This window comes from Melanotaenia boesemani, chromosome 7 (assembly GCF_017639745.1).
Source record: "Melanotaenia boesemani isolate fMelBoe1 chromosome 7, fMelBoe1.pri, whole genome shotgun sequence".
In the NCBI taxonomy this organism is placed as follows: Eukaryota; Metazoa; Chordata; class Actinopteri; order Atheriniformes; family Melanotaeniidae; genus Melanotaenia; species Melanotaenia boesemani.
In genome coordinates, this window is record NC_055688.1 from 24,194,974 (window position 1) to 24,215,799 (window position 20,826).

The 20,826-nt window shown below is 39.3% G+C and overlaps 3 protein-coding genes across 5 annotated transcripts; 1 reads left to right on the forward strand and 2 right to left on the reverse strand.

The window, feature by feature from the left end:
• Nucleotides 1-336: 336 nt before the first annotated feature.
• On the reverse strand, nt 337-3,216 carry si:dkey-6i22.5 (polyamine-modulated factor 1). Its single transcript, XM_041991284.1, has 5 exons — nt 2,915-3,216; nt 1,704-1,809; nt 1,398-1,498; nt 857-1,052; nt 337-500 (listed from the first exon to the last, which is right to left on the reverse strand). Exons 1-5 carry the CDS (start codon nt 3,133-3,135, stop codon nt 432-434), a joined length of 693 nt encoding a protein of 230 aa, XP_041847218.1. The 5' UTR covers nt 3,136-3,216; the 3' UTR covers nt 337-431.
• tmx2a (thioredoxin-related transmembrane protein 2a) lies at nt 3,200-7,497 on the forward strand. Its single transcript, XM_041991282.1, has 8 exons — nt 3,200-3,487; nt 3,620-3,680; nt 4,026-4,139; nt 5,482-5,558; nt 5,808-5,914; nt 6,586-6,651; nt 6,749-6,878; nt 6,981-7,497. The coding sequence occupies exons 1-8, from the start codon at nt 3,200-3,202 to the stop codon at nt 7,140-7,142; spliced, it is 1,005 nt and encodes a 334-aa protein (XP_041847216.1). The 3' UTR covers nt 7,143-7,497.
• Nucleotides 7,498-8,111: 614 nt separating this feature from the next.
• Nucleotides 8,112-19,599, reverse strand: zdhhc5b (zinc finger DHHC-type palmitoyltransferase 5b). Of its 3 annotated transcripts, none has more exons than XM_041989898.1 (12): nt 19,491-19,599; nt 16,462-17,838; nt 15,905-16,026; nt 15,565-15,722; nt 14,902-15,074; nt 14,660-14,762; nt 14,437-14,528; nt 14,033-14,165; nt 12,336-12,444; nt 12,030-12,136; nt 10,274-11,208; nt 8,112-9,744 (listed from the first exon to the last, which is right to left on the reverse strand). In XM_041989898.1, exons 2-12 carry the CDS (start codon nt 16,608-16,610, stop codon nt 9,645-9,647), a joined length of 2,181 nt encoding a protein of 726 aa, XP_041845832.1. In that variant the 5' UTR covers nt 16,611-17,838; nt 19,491-19,599; the 3' UTR covers nt 8,112-9,644. The 3 variants fall into 3 exon arrangements, with proteins under 3 accessions (XP_041845832.1, XP_041845835.1, XP_041845834.1); XM_041989901.1 differs by lacking the exon at nt 19,491-19,599 and adding an exon at nt 19,378-19,486; XM_041989900.1 differs by lacking the exon at nt 19,491-19,599 and adding an exon at nt 19,254-19,359.
• Between the last annotated feature and the right edge of the window lie 1,227 nt (nt 19,600-20,826).

The following is a 20,826-nucleotide window of genomic DNA, read 5'->3' on the forward strand; positions in this document are numbered from 1 at the left end:
AGTTGGCTTACATGCAAACACAAGATTGTGTTCATCCCTTTAGTTATTTTTATTTATTGATTGGTATGTATTATTCTTAGTGTTATTTAGCTTAAACAAACAAAAAATAAATATAATTAATGATAATCACAATAAAAAAACCTAATACAGATAAAAGAGTTGGATTGAAAATGAGTGAAAAGGCAATGTCAAAAGAAAAACTTTTAAAAACTTTCAAGAAAGTCTAAAGAAATTTTGGTCAAAACCACCAATAAAGATTACAAAGAAAGTTTGGCTCCCTAAAAACAAAATATACAGAAATAAAGAGTGCCACACGACTTTTTACAGTATTCAATATTGAGTTACATTATTTCAAGTTTATTTAGTAGAAATTGGCAGAGTAAATACAATATGTACAGTTAAGTTAGTTGATGCATTAATGAATTTGAAGCTCACACATCAAAGACATCAGCAGGACACAGAGAAGAAGTCAGCAGCCTTTCAAAATCTGACACTGACACCTGAAAATAAGAGAAGATTTTCACTTTACTATTTGTCTCAATAAAGAACTACATCTGTTCCTCATAGGCCAGTATGCTTTTTTTTTTTTTATAAAACTGCTTAATACAACAAAACTTTTTGCTATTTAATGAAAATAATTCCAAATTAATCCAAGTAAGTTCCATGTACTTTGTGAAATAATTTTTAGAAAAACTGTTATGTCAAAAATAAATAAATAAGTAAATCGTTGTCTGTGTATAATGTAAATGGACTTTTGCACATTATACCTGTAGTGTGTGATAACATGTTCAACGGAACAAAGACAGCAATTTTCATTAGAACTTTTTTAGCTGGACATCCATTATTTCAGTCTCACCTTCCACTCATCCACAGCTTTGGAAATACGCTGTTCACTCTGAGCAATACTCTCTCTACCAGCCTGAACCTTCTGTGCCAGAGTAGCATTTTCTGCTTGGATCCTTTTCAGCTCCAGTCGCATGTAGGCTTCCTGCTTTAGATAGTATGGCATCAAAAAGCTGCAAAAATCCTGCTCAGGAACTCCACTGGGCCGCCTAACAGAAAATGAGAAAAGACGTGGCATGCAGTGATGTAAGACAATGGGCTTATGTTACAGGACATAAAGTGAAAAAACCCGTGGATAAATTACACTGTATACTTGTAGTCAGACAATGAAATGTTCCTCAGTGATTAACAATATGATTATTGTGAAAATGTATGATTTTCCCAACAGCTCCCACAGTTGCCCTATGAAATTTAAATATGGAAATACTAAGTTAAATATCTACCCAACAACTACTGACACACAACACTCAATTATTCAGTTAATTACATGAATAAATTTGAGACGTGAAAGGAAGCATTTAAAAGGTAAAGAGTACTAAATACGCTTCACTCACCATGCAGTGTCTGGATTGTTCTTGGCAGCACTCTCCAGCTTGTCCAGCTCATTGAGTTTATATTCTAACATGCCTTCCTCAATTAATCTGTTGATGTCCTCCTTCATGCACAGACAGACACAGATGTCCATGTAAAACTGCACATCCACCCAATATTCAGTTTTGTTGAATTGTGTATAATTATAACAAAAGCTATTCTGATTTGGATTCAGGCCAGACGTATTAATCTGAACAAATTCTTAAACTGAGCTGTAACACAAACAAGGCAGGAGACCTTACACTTATTGTTCATTTTATTTTTCTCACCTTTATAGTTTTCTGTAATTCTTCTTTGAACTGCTCGTGAATGTTTTCCATCCTCTGAGGATTTTTCTTGTACAGCGGACGGAATATGCTGGTGAATCCTTTAAAACTGAGAGTGAAAGCAATTTTTATTGTTACGTTGCTTTTACAGAGTTTTTTTCTGACACAGCAAGATAATACACATAAAAATAATTGATCAAAACATCTGTTTACAACAGACTTTATTTCTTGAGGAAGTTTAAATAATTCACAACATTTGTAGAAAAATGTTGTATATCTTTATTTGTCTGGTGTGTTACACACAGCTTTACTTATGGCCATCTGCTTGAGCTGCAACATCAGTCTGTGACAGCTCTGGAACCATTTATGCATGAATAAATAAACAAATAAAAATACTGTACAAGTTGTTGGACATAACGAATCACCCTGCACAGCCTCTAGTCCACAGAGTGATAAAACTGTGTCGTTAGCCAGAGGTTTCTACAGCTCTTCTGAAAAACAGGCCAGTGCATGAAGGCATTCTTACATTGAGCAACAGCACTTCAAAATTTTATTTATATGGCTGTTTTTTGTTCTTTATATTTATTCATTTAGTTTATTCAGCAACGATTCATTGTTGTGTAACAACAGCTTAAGTACTATTCTATTCTGTTAAGTCATTCATGACTTAACAGAATATTAATCATATATATTTGGGTGCTGCAGTGTGGTTTGGACTAAAAGTAGCATAGAAGTGATGCTTTGAGCCCTGGTAAGTTAAAGAGTTGTCCACTTTTTATACAAGTTTATTGACAAAAGATGTTATAGATTTGTGTGATTTCTTTCTAAACTATTCCTTGTGTTATGTTAGGAAACCACACATGTGTAGTGTTAGGTAAAGAAGGCAAGGCAGACATGGGTGTTAGTTACTTCATCATTTATGATAGCTTAACTATTATTTTTAAACAACTTGGAAGATGTTTATAATACGATGTAACTATTAGCTTTAGAGATAACAGGTGTTAATGAAAACAGCTAACAAAATCAATCTCCATGTTCTCCATCTTTATCTTGTCCATTTGATATTTTGAATCATGGCTCGCCTGTCCATTTCACCTCAGTTTGTACTTAATCTTTTACACATCATCAATATATAATACTGTCTAAATAAAGTAGTGAAAACTAGTTCTACTTTTCATGGATGATTTACACCACAAACACAAATTAAACGTTACCTAGCATGCTCTAGGAACTTGTTGAGGCTCTTCTCCATCACTTTGTCGAACAACTTCAGCCGGTTATACCGAGCAGTGGTCTCCTCTTTCGGCTTACCAACAGCTCCTTGGTTAATGTGTGAAAAAACTACTTCCACAGCGGCACTGATTTGTTCTTCAGTAGCGTCTTTTTCATTTTGTTCAACAGTCGCCTTTTGGGTTGATACGACGTTTTCCTCCATGTTTAGCTATTTTCACACTGTTCGCCCTACCCGCCAATTCTACGGTGAGCAGCTGCAGCCAAAAATGACAAAGATGGTTATTTATGCGCATGCGCAGCCTGGCCCAGGCTCCCAGCTCTTCATTTCTCCTCTATGGTGGTGGTGGGCAGTCCTCTCTGCCAAAATGGGATTAATAACAGGATTGTGCACCTTCTTGTACCACTTACCTCAGATTTATAAATGGCTGTTAAAACCTTACTATATCACCTCATTCTTCATGACTATCGCCTTTCTGGTGGTCCGAAAGGCTCCTGGTCTGTGCGAGCACCTGGCGACCGACCGGGAGGACGGCAACTCCTGCGACTTTGACTGGGTAAGCATGTGGGGGGATAGTGTTGCGCAGCGGTGCTGCCTGCTGTTAAATATAGTTGCGCTAACTTAGTCGCAATAGGAAGCGCTCACTAGCCAAAGCGTTGTTTAGTAGATTTGTGTTTTTGTCTTACAGAGAGAACTGGAGATTCTCATGTTTCTCAGTGCAATAATAATGATGAAGAATAGAAGAGCCAGTAAGTCCCCCTCCCCTCCACCCACAGATCTTTAACATACATGCATACATATACATATATATATATATATATATATATATATATATATATATATATATATATATATATATATAATGTGTGACTTTATTAAATATAAAGCGTAACTTTGTACATCCTGACCTGAGGTCAGTAGAGGCTGACACACCAAGCCAAATCCAGGAAGTTATTCACTAGAAACCTCCTTTGTGTTGTAAACATTACAAGTGCACTGTAATCCCACCCTCCTTTGACCTTGCTGAGCAATATGAAGCGCTTTCCTCTGCTGTGTTCATTGATCTTCCTATTTTCTCTCTTTTTCTTTCTGAGTCACTCTGGAGCAGCACATTGGGAACTTGTTTATGTTCAGTAAAGTGGCCAATGTCATCCTCTTCTTCAGGCTGGACATTCGGCTCGGCATCCTCTACCTGGCACTGTGTCTTGGTCAGTGGTCGTATGAGCATTCTTAAATATAATTCCCCCCTCTGCTGAAACATTTGAGTTATGGTTAATGTTTATAAAACCACCTTTCTGACTTTTAAATAGAAGCATTAAGCTGTCAGCCTCTCACCTTGACCCCAGAAGGCTGCATTTTCTTTATGTCTTTGCAGAAAACAAGTTAGATTAAACCTGGACACATTAGTTTTAGTTATCATCTCTGTTTGTGTGACTTTGACCCAAGCTAGTGCTTCAAAACCAAATCATTTTCATATTCTATTCAATCCACTTAGCAGTCCAATTATGTGCAACAGAAATGGTTTGGCCAGATTCACTTATACTGACCTGAACCCTTACTACAGCAACTCATTGAATTTCCCTTTGGGATTAATAAAGTATTTTTCATTTCATTCATTCATTCATTATCTTTAGACACCTTCTCAGTCCCAAAAACCTTTCAAGGCAAAGCATCAGTTATGGCTGTAAAGATATGTGGAATCAGCTATTCGTGCTCACTGTTTAATTTAGTTAGAAAGGATGAGGAAAAAAATAAGTTCTGCATCCACATCATTAACCTGGTTTCAGTCATTCTTCATCAGAAAAAATCTTCTGCTTGTAATAATCAAAAGAAAAAACTTTCCAGGGCTCGGAAAGGTAGCAATGATCTTCTCTTACAGTTGATTTATTTGGTTGGTTTTCTGTTAATGATTTCTTTACTGTTAGTATGTACCTCCCTCAAGCTGATCTGAAACTGCTTCCAAGTTCCTGTAAAACGACCTGTAGGCAGTGCCATTGTACAAGTGTTTCATGCAAAGAAAGAAACACAAATCCATCCTACTTGTGTGCATTTTTTGTTTAATAAATGTCATATTAACTCATTTTGGCTTTAGGTTTAGAACTACTGGCATAAAAGATGGGGAAAGCCAATTTTTTTTTCCAGAATGTTATTTTTCAAAACACAATTAACAACAATAAATTGCAGGATATTAAAAGACTGTCTGGCATTTAAGTCCATGGGAAACACTAAGATCCAGCTAAATTCTGGGTTTAAGCAAAAATATTTAATTTAATCTTTATATTCTACCCTATACATCTATAAAATTATTGATGGATATTCCTAAATGGTACCAAACTTCAAATAAATTGTTTTATTAACATAGCTCTGGTGATTCTCCACCAATAAGGTAAAAATCCTTTAGCAGCAATCGCTGCCCTGTAAACATCTAACCTGTGTTGAACTGAATAAATGGTATTTTAAAAAATAATTTTACATTTATTTAAAATGAATGAACTAGCGTTCCACTGTACGAAAAGTAAAATGTACATTTAAAATTGTTCTTGTCTCCAGCTTTCGTTATGACCTGTAAGCCTCCACTCTACATGGGCCCAGAGTACATCAAGTATTTCAGTGACAAGACCATAGATGTGAGTCCATTATGATGTCTGGCTTTGTCAAGTTATATATATAAAAACACACTGGTGAGAAGGAATATATTTAATGCTTAGTGTTTTGGGAATATTATCTGATAGTAGTATTGACTAAATTTAAATTGTAATTGTAAAAAGTTATAGACTTCCCTAACTGATGAAGTCCTAGTCTGGAAGTGTGTGGGCATGAATGGCAGACATCTGTGTATTCTGTTGTAACCCATCTTTGTGTTATTGAGTCTTTAGGAGGAGCTGCAGAGGGACAGTCGTGTCACATGGATAGTCGAGTTCTACGCCAACTGGTCCTCTGACTGCCAGTCCTTTGCTCCCGTCTTTGCCGACCTTTCTCTTAAGTAAGGAATCACATCACTCTTCCACCTTCAACTTCTCACACTTATGTCACTGTCACAGCTATCGGGCGAGAGGTGTGGTACACCCTAGACATGTTGCCAATCTCTCACAGAGCCAGCAGCGCAGAGATGAACAGGACAAACTAACATGATCTCATCACAAAATATTTTAGTTTTTTTTTCATGTGATCTTAAGCAAACTGCAGACAAACAGCAAAGTTTTGTTTTAGTCATCAGTGTCTTTTTTTGGCAGTCCTTACTGTCCCTGGATGGTGGACTGATGAAAATTAACTAAAGACCTCATAATGTAAAAAAAAATTCTGGCCTACAGAAGGTGGCAGAGCCCTGGAGCAGATGGTCTACTCTTGGCTACTCTGAAGCTCAGAAGAGGGGTCTTTGTTCACGCCTTAGCTGTGAACAGATGATCTTAAATTTCCCACATTTATAGATTGTTAGGGAGCAGACTAGACCTGTCTTTGTAACCTTTTCTGACTCAATGATAATCAACTCTGTCTGAAGTTTCTTTTGATCTGTATCGTTAGACTTCCACAAATGTCTAATGAATCTCATGGTTTGATAGATTCTTGAACTTTTAAAGAAAACAGAACCTGATTGAAACACCTGACTGAAGTATCACAAGTTAGATGTTTGGCTTCCCCCTTTGCACACTACAGGTACAACTGTGCTGGACTCCGGTTTGGGAAGGTGGACATTGGTCGCTATGGAGAGGTGTCACAGAGGTTAGTGTGTGCCATCTTAACACCACAGGGGTTTTTTTTACCTTTCAGAAATGTTTGATTTTGACATATCTATATTCTTTGAATAATTTCTCAACAGGTACAGAATAAGTACGTCTCCTCTGGCCAAGCAGCTACCCTCGCTGCTGCTTTTTCAAGGAGGACGGGAAATTATGAGACGTCCAATGGTGGATAATAAAGGGAGAGCTGTATCTTGGACCTTCAATGAGGTGTGTCTGTCCTGCTTTTAACTAAATCATGAAGTATTTCTTGGCTGCATATTGTTGGCACACAGACAACACTGCTACCTAATACCCTTATTTCATCTGTAGGAAAACATCATCAGAGAGTTTAACCTCAATGAGCTTTTCCAAAAATCCAAGAAGCTGAGCAAAGGCCTCGGTTTGAAGGAGGAGAACCGTAATGATTCTCAGCCAGAGGAGGGCAGTGATGAGCTTCATCAAGAGCCAGCAGAAAGCAAGAAAGACAAGTGAAGTGGATAATTCAGGGACTGGTAGCATAAAATCTTTTCCTTTTTTAAGATAATGTCCATGCTCTTCATTAATGTAAACATGCAGAATAGTATGGAATGTAGAGAAAAAAAAAAGTTTCCACCAGTGCTGAGAAGTGTAGACAATATTTAAGTCTTCACTGTGATAAAAAGCCCAAAAACAGCTGCCAGACATTTACCAGGTCAAATGGCTGTGATGCAGCCTGGGTGAAATGCAGCCAGGTATTGAAATCAAGCAGTTATTTGGGTGCATTTTATTATAAATCTTAAGTTATTTGAGAAAAAAAAAAACTTTTTTGTATTTATTATTCCACCTTCAGTATCATTTCATCATTGCATGTGAACTGTTGCCTGTCTTTTGCCAGTGTTTACTTTTATGTCAAATTTCAAAACCAAATAAAAGGTGTGCTGAAACGCAAAAGAAAGTTGTCTGCACAGAAAAAATTCATGACACATTCACTTTTTTTTTTTTAACAGTTTGACCTTTTATTCTGAAAGACATCTTAAAAATTCTTTATAAGGCCATTTGGAAATGGTTTACAATGTACTCATTACAGATATTCGTGAAACTCGTTCCATTCATCACAGCTCACAATAGCAATATTTAATCTCACATAGAAGTATACTTGCTATACACACAATGTTTTAGATTGTTCAGTGGCCACAATTTTGGCCAGAGCAGGAAGAAGTAACACAGGTTCTCTTTTTCTCTGTGCAACAACTCCTTGTGCCTTAATGATGTTTCTTTTCACCACCCGCACATAAACCGAGTGGAACTTCACAACAATCTCACAAAAAATGTACACCAGTGAAGCAGTCAGCACGACAAACCTGAAAGAAAAGAAACATGCACACCAAAGACGTAGCCTGGTAAAATTAAAAACTTGCAACACAGTTGTTCGGGTCAATTGATCCTTGGGTGCTTAAAGCATATATTTTCCCCATAATGATGTGCCACATTCACGCAGTTTAAACATTCCATGGAAAACACTGCTGTGACAAAGAAAAAATAAATAAAACCTCTGTGATGCCCAATTCGGAAAGATAAACACACCTCCCTTCCTCGAATCAATCCTTTCTGAGCATGGCAGTGGGATTAAAACATGATCTGTAGTTTACAGAAATTTAAACATGAGAAAAATCAATTAAATCTAATCTGCTTTACTTGTGTTCAGACAAGTGTAAAAAATGAGAATCAATAGAAAAAAAGAAATTAAATAGTAAAAACACACCGGCTTCACTATGAATGGTCTCAAGGCAAAACACGATTAACAAAGATTTGTACTGCACACCAGACCCTCCTTAAACTATTCAATGGCATCTTGCATTTACAATTCCTAATAGACTTTTTTTTTAATTAAAAAAATATTCAACCCTTCTTTGTTATCTCTCAAAAAGAAACACAAACTGAGGCTGATATGAATTTGTGTCCAGAGCTACAAGGATGTTTGTCTGGTGCAATAAATAAGCCCTTCCCTCGCTGACCCCATTTGGCTGGCCACCCATTAAAGGTAAATGGTTGCTAGCGTCTTTACTGACTGACAAATTACAAAAAAGAAGGAAAAAAAAAAATAAACAACACTAAAAGGACATATATTCTTAAAGCTACTAACAGATTTTGCATAATGTCTAGCATAAACAAACAAGCTTACATTCCACAAAGATGCTTGTGCTGCAGTGGTGCGAATCTACATTTCTTTGTGGTTTTCAAACATAATTTCAATAATCTGCCACTTCTGGTGCCCACCAAAAGATCATAATTTTCTTTGGAGGAAGAAATTTCCAACAAAAGCTTGCAAGTGGCTGATGCAGCCATCAATTATAAACAGGCAACTGATCTGGAATCACTTTCATGAATAATTATATACCGTACATCAATACCCTCATCAAAAGTCATCTATACCTGACAATTTGACCCAAAGATAATCAGTACAGTTTTTTACATTTATATATAAACTAAAATGTTACTGTGTTTATAGGTCACACTCTCCCCCCCTTTGTGGTCCAATCAGATGTATCTACTGGTCGACAGTTTTAAATCCTAGATCTTAAAATTAAAGATCCGCTGGTTAACCGTTCTGACACCCTCGTCAATACTCTGTGTGGTAATGTACCAAAGCAAAGCCAAAAGAAAATCATGGAATAGGTATGTGTGTTTTAGAAACATATCAGTACCCAGCCGTGATGACAGTCACATCAGTTTATGGCTCACAAAGTGGTTAAATGGAGACAACTGATTCTGTGAAAAATTAATCAGTGTCTCCGGTTTCTCTTGGTTCAAATCTGAAAGGCTGGCAGAAAAGGTTGGCCAGTGGCGATACAAAGATAAAGTGAGTACCAAACAGGCCTGTTCCTCGAGTCCAGTGCACCAGAAAAGTCACTTCTGAGGAGCCTGCAGTCATGAATAATATCCAGCTCAGGTAAGAGGCAAGTGGAAGCTGACATTTTCCCATCCTTGTGATAGATCAAGTGGGAGGTTTGTCACTCAAACCGATATCTCGTATGTGGTCCCTCCAACGCCGGTTACCTTCTTCACCCCGCCCCCTGGCTTGGTGTGATTGGCCAAGACTGGGCGAGAGGTGGATCTGAGTGGACAGCCATTTGAAAGGGAAGGAGTGGGAGGAGAGGGGTGGGCATTTTAGGGATGAGGAGAGAGGAGAGGAGAAATGGAGGGGGAGGTGAGAAGTTCTACTTCAAAAACAACAAGCAGTTAAAAAAGACAGCAAATGTTTATCTACCAAGGATCTTGTAAGGCATTTGGTAACTATACTTGGTGAACATGAAAAGGATGTGGGCCTAAAGACTACGGGACAGAAATCAATAGGTGCGTTAGGCATGCTGTAACAGAGATAAACACATACAGGCATGCTTCTAACACTCATCTACAGATAGCATACAACCATCAACTCAACCAATACAACGTCCACAAATACATCCAACAGGTTAAGAGTAAACAAGACAGACTGACTGTAAACCATGTAGGAGGAAAAGGAAGACTCACACAGATCGGGAAAGAAGAGAAGGGCTGACACAAACCAGGAGGGAAGAGTAGGAAAAGGAGGAGGAGAACGAAGAGTGGCAGGCTGACGAATTTGGTGGCGGATCACTACTCACTGTGGAGCCTGTTGCCCCCCTCCGACTCCTCCCCCTCCCAGCACAATGCCCCCTACTGCAGGACGAGGCTTGTGCTGAGGCCCTGCCTCCCCGGTGTAAGACGGGGACTTGCTGAGGGAGAGGCCGCGAGGTGGCGGGGAGACAGGGGGCTCAGGCGATCGAGCCCCAGGAGAAGAGGATGATGAGGAAGGGTTACGAGGGGCTCGGGATGAGAAGTCCTGGTTATGCTGGAGCAGATGCTGGGCCTCAAGAGGCCCGGAGGAGGAGGAAGGGGGCGGGCTGACTGCACGCAGGTAGGCCCTATGGGGGGAGGAGAAAGTGGCAGAGCCCTGGAGCAGCTGCCCCTCTCTCTGCTGGGCTATCTGAGCTGAGAGGAAGGGCGACGTGTAGCCCTGCAGTGGGCTACTGGGTGACACCACCTTAGGCTGGCCTGTTATAGTTGACGAGGGAAAAGGAACGTGAGGTTTCTGCGGTGACAGCTCATGGGCAGCCGACTCGAACTCGGGGCTCTCAGATGGCGTCAGCAGGCTATCATAGGACAGGCTGCCATTCCGAGGTGTCTGATTAGCCAGGCTTTTGTAGCTGGTGTCTGTTGTGCCCTCTGACTGGAGCGTGGCCAGCGGGTTATGTGCAGTCTGTGCTGAGCGCAGGCTGGATGAACGTGAGCCGCCGGTGGACAGAACCAGCGAGGATGGGTAGGAGGTGTAGGAGCGCCCAGTCAGGGAGTAACCTGACATGCCCCCTGACACCCCCCCAGCAGTCCCAGCAGGGCCTCCGGAGCCCTCACCCCTCTCCCCTCCCCCTCTGCGCACCCCTACACCTCCTCCCACCACTGTGGCCCCATCCAGGCTGCTAGGCTCCGAACGGTAGCTAGGCTGCCGGCTGGACTGCAGGATGGAGGGAGACGGATAGTCAAGACTTTCCCCACGGATCATCTGAGAAAAGGAGAAAGAAGGAGAAATAGACCACAGGTAAAGAAGGAAAGGGTAAGGAAAAAAGTAATAAAGAAGACAGAATGTGTGCTGAGGGCAAGAGCAATGAAAATTACAATCTTACCTCAGGAGGAGAACACAGAGCACAGAAAAGAGTTTTGAACACAGTTTAACAAGACATAAAAAAATATTTAAAAAAGGAAAAAAAAACAGTGGAGGGGGTCATTGGATGCTTGATCGGTGCTCTACTCCATCATCATCACACTACTGGACCGGAAACATTGACTGGTTTGAACAAGCACTGACATTGCATGTCAACGACAGTGTGTATGCCAACACATGAATGGAAATACAAATATAAAATGGCAAATAACCACATATTCCAGTCAATGTAGTCTCAGGGAAAAGGAGAGATCCACTCAAACACATAGACAGCCAAAGGGGAATACACACATACACAGTGAGACTTACTGCTCAACCGATGGCCATTGAATGATGAATTTAAAGTAAAAACAAAAAGAGGGGCATTTATTTACCACAAAGAAAATTAAAAGGCTGACCTGACAGCCTTCAGCACACCTGCAACAGTTAATTATAGGAAGGTGCTTTTCTGCTCTCTTTGCTGTAGCTGTTTGTGTAATAACGGAAACACACATAATCGACATGATTTTATGCTTTTTAAAGAATTTATCTCCATTTGCATGCCGTACATGTCTGTCTTATGTCAAGCAAAAAGTATACAATTAACTTCTCTCGCAGCATATTGTGATGTGAATAGACTATACCCAATAGTTTGAGCTGTGTACAAACAAATTAAAATGCACCTTATTCGGATGAGTGAGGGCAGTGTGGTTCCTTCCTGGGCTGTTGTAGGCTGGTGAGTACTTGTACATTGATGGTGTAGGTGGAGCCTCAGTCAACAAGCTGCTCTCTGAGTGACAAGAAACCAAAGGTAACATTTCAGTGAGGTGCATTTATGATTAGAGAACAAACATGCAACTGTTTACATAAGAGCTAAAAACTTGGAAGCATCTCCGCTTAACTTTCCGGCTAGCACTCAAATCTTGACATGTCTGGTGATTTATCTGCAACTACCTACATTATTTCACATATGTTTATCTGTTTCTCACCCTCTGTGTCAGCACGTGGCAGACCAGGGTAACGAAGATCTGGCTTTGGAGGAGGTGGAGGCTCCGCGTCAGCTGACTGGCTTTCCATCTGATCAAGACTGCTCTTAGACTAGAGAGGACGCACAGGAAAAATGTTAGGATGGGTTCAGAATAACAACAGAGATGCAGAAAAAAAACATTTAAAAAAGAAAGATGCAGCTGCCTGACACAGACAGGCACTGCAAGATAGAAAAAAAGTCATCCATTAGAATCATCCATAAGAGGCATAAACGTCCGATGTGAGTCTTTTTTTTTTTAAACTTGTCCTGTCCAGCATTGTAGCAAGCAGAATGTTGGTCTGGCTGCTGTGTTGTGCCGAACAAATGTGCTTTGCCATGGGGAGCATTATGGGTATAAGGCTCCTCTTGATAATCTGATTGATTTAAGTATTGATTGATTTACTTTATCTTATTTATTTTGAATTATGACATTTATGTAATCTTGCTGGACTTGACCGGAGGGGACAGAGAGAGAGAAAAAAGGAGAATATTGAAGAGAAAAGGAAAGTAGAAAAAAGAAAGAGACAAAGATACAGTAGATAAAAGGCAACAACCCTTCCATCCAACCTAACACCAGACAACCAACTGAGAAGAGCGAATTTCCTACAGCTTTTACAGGTAAACTAAACTGACAATATTCAGGAGCTCCTAAAAAAATAACCAAGACAGCAACAACATGCATCACAACAACCAAAGCAACAAAAACCAAAACAAAAGGTAGTTCTTAGTGTTTAAACTCACTGGACTGTGTCAGCATGCAGAGTATAAGGAATGAGGAGTGATCAGAGATGAGTGCGATTGTGCAAATGTGACCACGCCTCTACGGGGGCTAGTGACAGACTAGAGCAGCCCAGAGAACCGGGCCATCAGCAGCAATCCCTGAGCACAAACCCAAGCCCCCCCACCACAAAGACCACCCTGGACCCACCCAGAGGGTGGCAGAGGAAGGCCAACAGCATTTCAAACCGAAATCCAACTTGGAGCCCTTCATCTTTCTCATGAAAACCATGTAAATACTCAACCCTTATCCTATTCCCTTAATGGGAGGCCTTTCTTGCCAACAATGAGAAAGAGTATTTGTAAGGTTGCCTCCAGCCAAACACACAGACCTGCATGGAAAAGACTTGCATGCACCAACATGGACACAGATAAACTGATGACTACACACCTGGAGTGTGAGTTTGTTGTCAGTTGTATATAATATTCTACTTTCTTATTTTATCAAAATGTTGTTTTTCAATAAATTAATGTTCAAAATCTAATATATTGAATCTCATGTCTATCCATCATTGCACAAATTTATTTTTCATGTGGGATCATAAGAAAAAAAAATCATAAGTAAGCAAGCAAATCTTATGGTTTTATTTTGATTCATAACTTAACATTTTAGTCATTTTCGGGCATGAGACACACAAGATTACTGGCTCCAGTCTGCTAAAGAAATTACTTTTAGTCAGTGCATGAACAATATTTTTCATGGATGTAATGTGCATGCATGACTCTAGAGTTTCAGTTTTCCAGGTTTGTTGTTTTCTAATAAAAAAAATTAAGATAAACATGCAGCATGCTGTTAAACAAAATGGCAATAGGAACACTGTATCCAACAATATTTGACAATCATACCAGCTGTACGTTTTTGTAAGATTTAGTAAGACTTACCCTGGTGCTGTGTCGGTCATTTTGGATGCCGTTGTCAAGGATCTTGGCTTCTAATTGGGCCTCAGTAAGAGGCGGTCTAAGAAATGGTGGCTGTACTTCAACTGGCTGACGGCCTCGCCACCGGCCCATGTATCTGTAACACATGAATACATATAAAAATTTATGAGCAGTAAACAAAAGGCTACAAAGTGTTTTGTTAACTGACAAGCATAATCTAGCAATACATTCCATTCTCAAGAAATCCCTGCACTCAAAGTAGTCCATTAACTGAACAGACAAATGAAAACAATTAGAGGGTGGAAAAGAAAAAGAGGCCAGAGCGAGAGCAATGAAAAGACAGAGGGAGTGGAAAATTAATTGTAGAAGGAGGCAAATAGACAGAGGAGGATAGGCAAAGTGCTGACCTGGGGGCCTGAGAGCTGCAGAGTACATGTGAAATATTCCTCAAGCAGCCATTTGTGAAAGGGTTAACACCTCCCCGAAATTTCCCTGTCACCTACAGAAAAGAAGAGGGGAAAGAAAAAACAACCTATTTCAACTCAAATAGATATCAAAATACATTATTGCAATTGAGCAAAATGTATCTGAGCTGATTCAGTGATGCACACAACCAACTTCTGTGTGTACCTGTTCATTTGTGGTCCTACCACGGGCCACTAGCACTATGTGGAACCCAGTCAGGCCAGCAACTGGGACAAAAAACAGACCAGCCACACACATCACAGCCATACTGGGAGGCAGGGTCAAGGACATCGCAATAAATATAAAAGAACAAAAACAGTGACAACACAACAAAGCAAATAAAATGGCAAAAGAAAGTCCAACATATTCTGTATTTTTATGGCTGCAGAGCATCAAGTAAAGGATACGTGACAACAGCATGTGGTGTATCCAGCTGATCACTGTTGTGCAGAACATAAACCAAACCAAAGCCAAACACATTCACAATGTGGGTGGTCAGAGAGAGTAAAAAGAGGAAGAAATAGCGATAATTCCTTCGGCCAATACAATTGTTCACCCAAGGACAATGGTGGTCAAACTCCTAAGGGAACACGATATCACAGAAGAAGAAATCACCATGAATATATGGTTGAGGAGAAAAAACAAAAACAAAAAAAAAAATCATTATAATATAAAAATAATAATTGCAGTACAACTTCTACCTCCTACACTCCCACATGGAAAACTAAGAATAGTCACAGATTGATTCTGAGCAGTCATGCAACTGAAGAGTTTACAGGCTTACTGTGAAATTAGAATGCATGAATAAAACCAAAAGACAAACCATGTATGCATGTGTAATTATATGAGGTGCTTAAAAACTGACTAGAAAACTTCGCAAACATTCCCTTTCAAAGCTAGGTTTAATAAAAAAACCGAGAACATGTTTCTGAGGTATAATATTTGGATAATACCACAGCCTCACCCCATTTCCACTCATAAGTATGGTAGAGTGAAATTAATCCAGTTCTAATAGAGTTCAATACTGTCAGCCTACAAACTTACACGTGCCCAGCCATGTGTGTGCGTACCTCTACACAGTTGTCGCAGACGGAGCAGTGCGAACAACGTGGCGGACGGTAGAAGCGGCAGGTGGAGCACCACTTCATGCGCACCTGAATGCCTTTGATCTCCACAGTCTTATAGAGAGGAGCACGGAAATCATCCTCTTTATCCTCGTCCTCCTCCGCTACAGATAAAACACACACCAAACAATACAGCTCTCACATCACAATGACTCATCACATTCTCTCTGCATTATATTAGTCCACTGGCTCGTGATCACAACTCTGTATTCTGTTCAGTCTTATATTGTCCATCATGTCCTGAAAAGAACCATAATTTCACCCGCCACTGCTAACACCTCCCTACCTCGGGGGAAGACTCCAGGGTCCATGAAAGTGGCCATGCAGAAATTGGCGAGGGTGAAGAGGAAGATTACAGCATTGTAGATAGGAATGACAGAGGAAATATGCTCTGATAACCATGGGCACCTGGACAGTATTTAAAAGGGGGAAAAAAAGTTATACATACAAAAATATAGTCACACACCAGTCTTAAATCCTGACACTTGTTTGTAAGACACAGCTGGGAAATCATTCCTCCACACATCAACATTTGCTTGTGAGTCTTGATGCATAGCAAATTAACACCCAAGCAACTCCACTGAGACTGCTCAGTAGCTAAATATAAATCACTGGGATTGTAAATGCAGAGCTCACAGGTGTGACTGAAAGAGTGGGCAAGTGTTGTTGAACAGATGGCAAATGCAACAGCATATCTTCACATAAAATAATGCATCAGAATATTCATAAAATTTCAGCAAACACACAGGTGTGCAAAGCACAATTATAACAATGACACAGCTGTGTCTACATCAATGTATGCTCCTTTGGCACCACGTGTACAAGATACTTAGAAACACTTACGTGAAGCAAAAGAAGAGTGTTGTGGATCCGACAAGAAAAGTGGTGGCTGCAGACACTGGGACGTATCGGCTGGGTCGAAATGGACGGGGAGGAGCAGAAGCAGGGCCCCCAACTCCTCCCCCAACCCCCCCACCGCTGAAACCCGGCATTAGAGACAGATGGAGGAGAGGAGGACAGACAGGGAGATAGATATAGACTGTCTTCCGATAATAAATGGGAGATATACAGGTCAAAATGGGGATTGCAGTGTTTTTTTGGAAGGAAGAGCCATGACTAAAGATTGCAAAGGAAAACCATCTAACCAACCAACTATCCAAAACAGTCTGTACAGACTATTAAGGTCTCCTGACACTGATTTAAAACAAGATATTTTCTTATATAGCAATATCAAATATAGCTATACTTGCATGTGCAGCTTGTTGTAAATATCTACATTGTATGCATAATCTTAATCTCTATAGAAGTGCCATGTGATACAAAAATATATGTTGATACTTCATAAATATTTTTGTATGGCTTAAATGTAACTGTATTTGGTGCAACATAAACACAACGGTGCATATAAAAGAAAGGACAGACACTCATGCATGCAACCAATGCTGGAGCAATCTATCTTTTTCTCTACTCCTGAAACTCTGTGTTTACATTAATGCTCTTTGCTGTGCTCAAGTTCTGATTGTCCGCTTTAGTGAAAGTGTATATAAAAAGTAAAATAAAGAGGTAGTGCAGCAGGCTGAAAGCAGGAGCATGTGGAGGAAAACAGGCAGAGGATTGAGGACAGCAGCTGCTGATGACTTTTCTAATAGTCCCAAGAGGGGCTTATTTAGGCACTGGGTGGGTGGAAGAAACTGAGGATGGCAGCAGGAGGGATAGTTACAATATTTCAAACTGAGTCAGCGGGGGAAATCAACTAAAACAAATTTGCTTTTAAGTCAGTTGCTGGAAGCTGCATAACCTCAAACAAAGGTCCATGAGGAATTAATTTTTAAAAAGCTGGGGGAAAAAAAAGATTTAAAAAAGATAAAAGAAAAAGAAATCTACCCTTGTCTTTACAAGAAAAAAATCAAACTATCCAAAATGAGTCTTAATCTTTTGAGACCACGGTCTTCAGTCTTTTTGTCTACACGGTAACAGGATCAACTCATTCCATAAAGAGGTCCCATGTAGTTCACAAAGGTGCCACCGCATTTGGCTGGGGCCGGGTGTAGTGACTTTGCCCAACTCCAAATTCTCTTCAGATACACCTCCTGTCCCATTTTGCATCTCTTAAAGACGGGTGCGTAAAATGTGAGTGTCACATAGCCTGATACATTTCTGTCCTTTTTTATCCCAGGCTTCCTTCATCTCCTGGCTCTGTGGGTAAACTGCTGGATACTCCTGTAAAGAGTTAAATAACATTTATACAACCATACAACTGTCAACAAGCAAACTCTATGAAATATATCTAACTGGGCAAATAATTACTACTGAAATTGGCCCTTGATTATTTTGTTTATTTAATGTTTCAAAACATTACACAAAAACAGACTGATATTCAGGAAACTTGGTTTTAGTACAATTCATTTTCTTTAAAAACAATGACATAAGTTACTGGTCTTGCAAGGACTGCATTCTGTGATTGGTATTCTAGTTACATAGAAAAAATAATAATTCAAAACTCAAATGACAATCTTCCCTAATCCTGCTTCTTAATGGTATGGATATCCTTTTGTCTTTCTTTCTGCAAAAATCAATATTGGTTTGAACCTAAAACATATCGAAACAAAATTAAGCCACATGTCCTTTTATTATTTAGATATATTAGTTATTTTAGTTAAATTAGTTATTTAATATAATGAGTCGTGATCCAATACAGTACAATAGTATACAGAAGAGCACCTACAATAATACTACAACAATGTGTAATAATCTCATCTGTGCATTTTGAATACACAATCTGTGCCAAAAGTTATTCAACTTTTAAAGAGTAAAGTTATGCGAAAGATGCACTTACTTCACAACAATCTGACTAACGGGGCTCTTGTACTAATTAAACTTAGCTCATACACTTTCTACCATTACTCATAAACAGGGTTATTCAACCACATGCTGTTCTTAGACAGCTGTAACGTCAATGCCCTCAGGTGGTCAACTTAAACACCTCCCACTATTAGAAATTTAAAACACTATGGAGACAAAGATCTGTGACACATTCATTATGCTCATTTCCTGCATCTCCAGATGAAAAACTAGTCGGTCAGGTGCGAGCAAACTGAAAACAGACCCGGTGTAACAGTGTAATCTGATAGTTTGGACGCACCCCTGTGTTCAACAATCATTTGAGCTAAGAAATAAAGAGATGTAGCTGAGACGGTGTCAGTGTGTCTGTTGTTAATCACCTCATCTGTCCCACAACAAATCTCCCCCTTCCCGACTCTAATGGATGTTAATCCTAAAATCTCCGTGTCGAGCTCCGCTTGTCATGTCACAACAATCTGCACCTCGCAAGCTACACCGTTAAGTGGCCGATGAACAAAATTTCATCCATTTTCAGATGAGTTTTGGTTTATTTCTGGTGTCTTACTTAAATCATTACGAGTCTATGATTTAGTATTTGGATTTTATATTAAAACAAACCAAGCATTAAACAGTAGGCCAGTGCAGCGCAAGGATTCAATCAAGACAACTAACGTTGCCATAATCTACTCACACCCTGATCCCCATAAAACTATACACCAATCTTTAACACCAACACACACTGCGATGCTTTAGTTCAAACGAGAAACAATAAGGTATTTAAAGGTAATACATACTTGGAAATCGCTCAGAGCTTTAACCTAGCCTCGAAAGTTTTTTTTTTTTTTTTTTTTTTTTTTTTTTTTTACGACATTATTCAGCCCTTTACCACAGTTACAATAGTGCGCTGTCGTTAGTTACCTGGTTAGCATGGAGGCTTAACACAAGCGAACAGACCTTCATTGACGATTCATGAGACAGCAGTAGCCAGTTTCAGCTAAACAGTCACTTCAAATAAATTCTAAAATACGCACCAGGTGTCCCACATGAAAGCTGTCTTGCCCGTTAGGTGTGGGTCGTTTCAGTCCTCTTTGAGTTAGCCGCTAGCAAACTACTTAGCTCGCTTGCTAGGCCGACATCGGAATCCCGGAACTAGACGATCCTTCCTCAGGTGGGATCAACAGCCAATCAGACGCGTAGGGGGTGTGGTTTGTGGAACAACTAAACTACAAGGTGATGATGCCACTGTAGGTTTTTATTAAAAGTACAGTTAAAGAACACCACATTGTGGGTGTTTTATTAACATATTAAGTTTACTGAACATATAACAGTGTATTAAAGTAACATCTGCAATCTATATACACATTTTTGGGAATATTTTATTTGAAAAAGAAAAACAACAGGAATATACAAACTAGGAAAAGTAAAACAAGTCTTTGTCTAAAGGGAGTGAGAAGAAGTCAGCGCTTATTCAATCCCACCCCCTTAGCCACACACCATTAACTGCTTCATATGTATTTAATAATATATAATGTCAAAAGATCTTTGGATCCATATTAATAATAATAATTACAATAATAATGTCATCATCAATGACATCAGTGTCATCATCTTCTGTTTCTCACCAAGTGCATTTTGAATATCGCATTTCCCTGTAAATTATGACCCTCCATCTCTCTGGCTGAAAAGATTTTGGATGGTCAGTGGTAGTAAATGCTTACTAACTTTATACATGATCTGTACTGTATAATAATGAACCAGGTCCTGTAACTTAGTAAAAACAGAAAATTTGTGTGATCAAGAAACCCTGCTTTGTGTATGATACAGATGGCCTATTTTTTTTTTTTTTTTTTTTTTAAATACTGCTTTTATCACCCCAAGAACATTAATTAAGTAAATTAAATTTCCTCAGGTAAAATAGACCAAAATTAAGATTTAATTGACCATGGAAAGTATAAAACGTTAAAAGGCCTTTTGGGAAAACAAATAGTTGAAATAACCAAACTTCTAAGATGTAAATGCTGAACAATTAAAAAAATCTTTAATCAAATATTAAACTGGATCACATGAAACACAAGGAAGAAAAGCATAACAAATTATCAATAAAACTTAAATATAATGATACCGGTATCGCATTGTCCTCCAATGCATCCATTATTCAGGACAAGAACTGACAGAGTGTCTATAAGTACAAGGAATGAAGAGCTCAGAGTTGTGGCCAAGACAAGACAGGACCAATCCCTATCTTGCAAAAAAGAACTCAAACAATGGCTGAATGGCAACTTTCTTCGCTTAAACACTGGTAAAACAAAAACTTTGAATGTTGCTCCAGATCATGTCATCCAGGAAATTAGGCAACAAATCAACTTC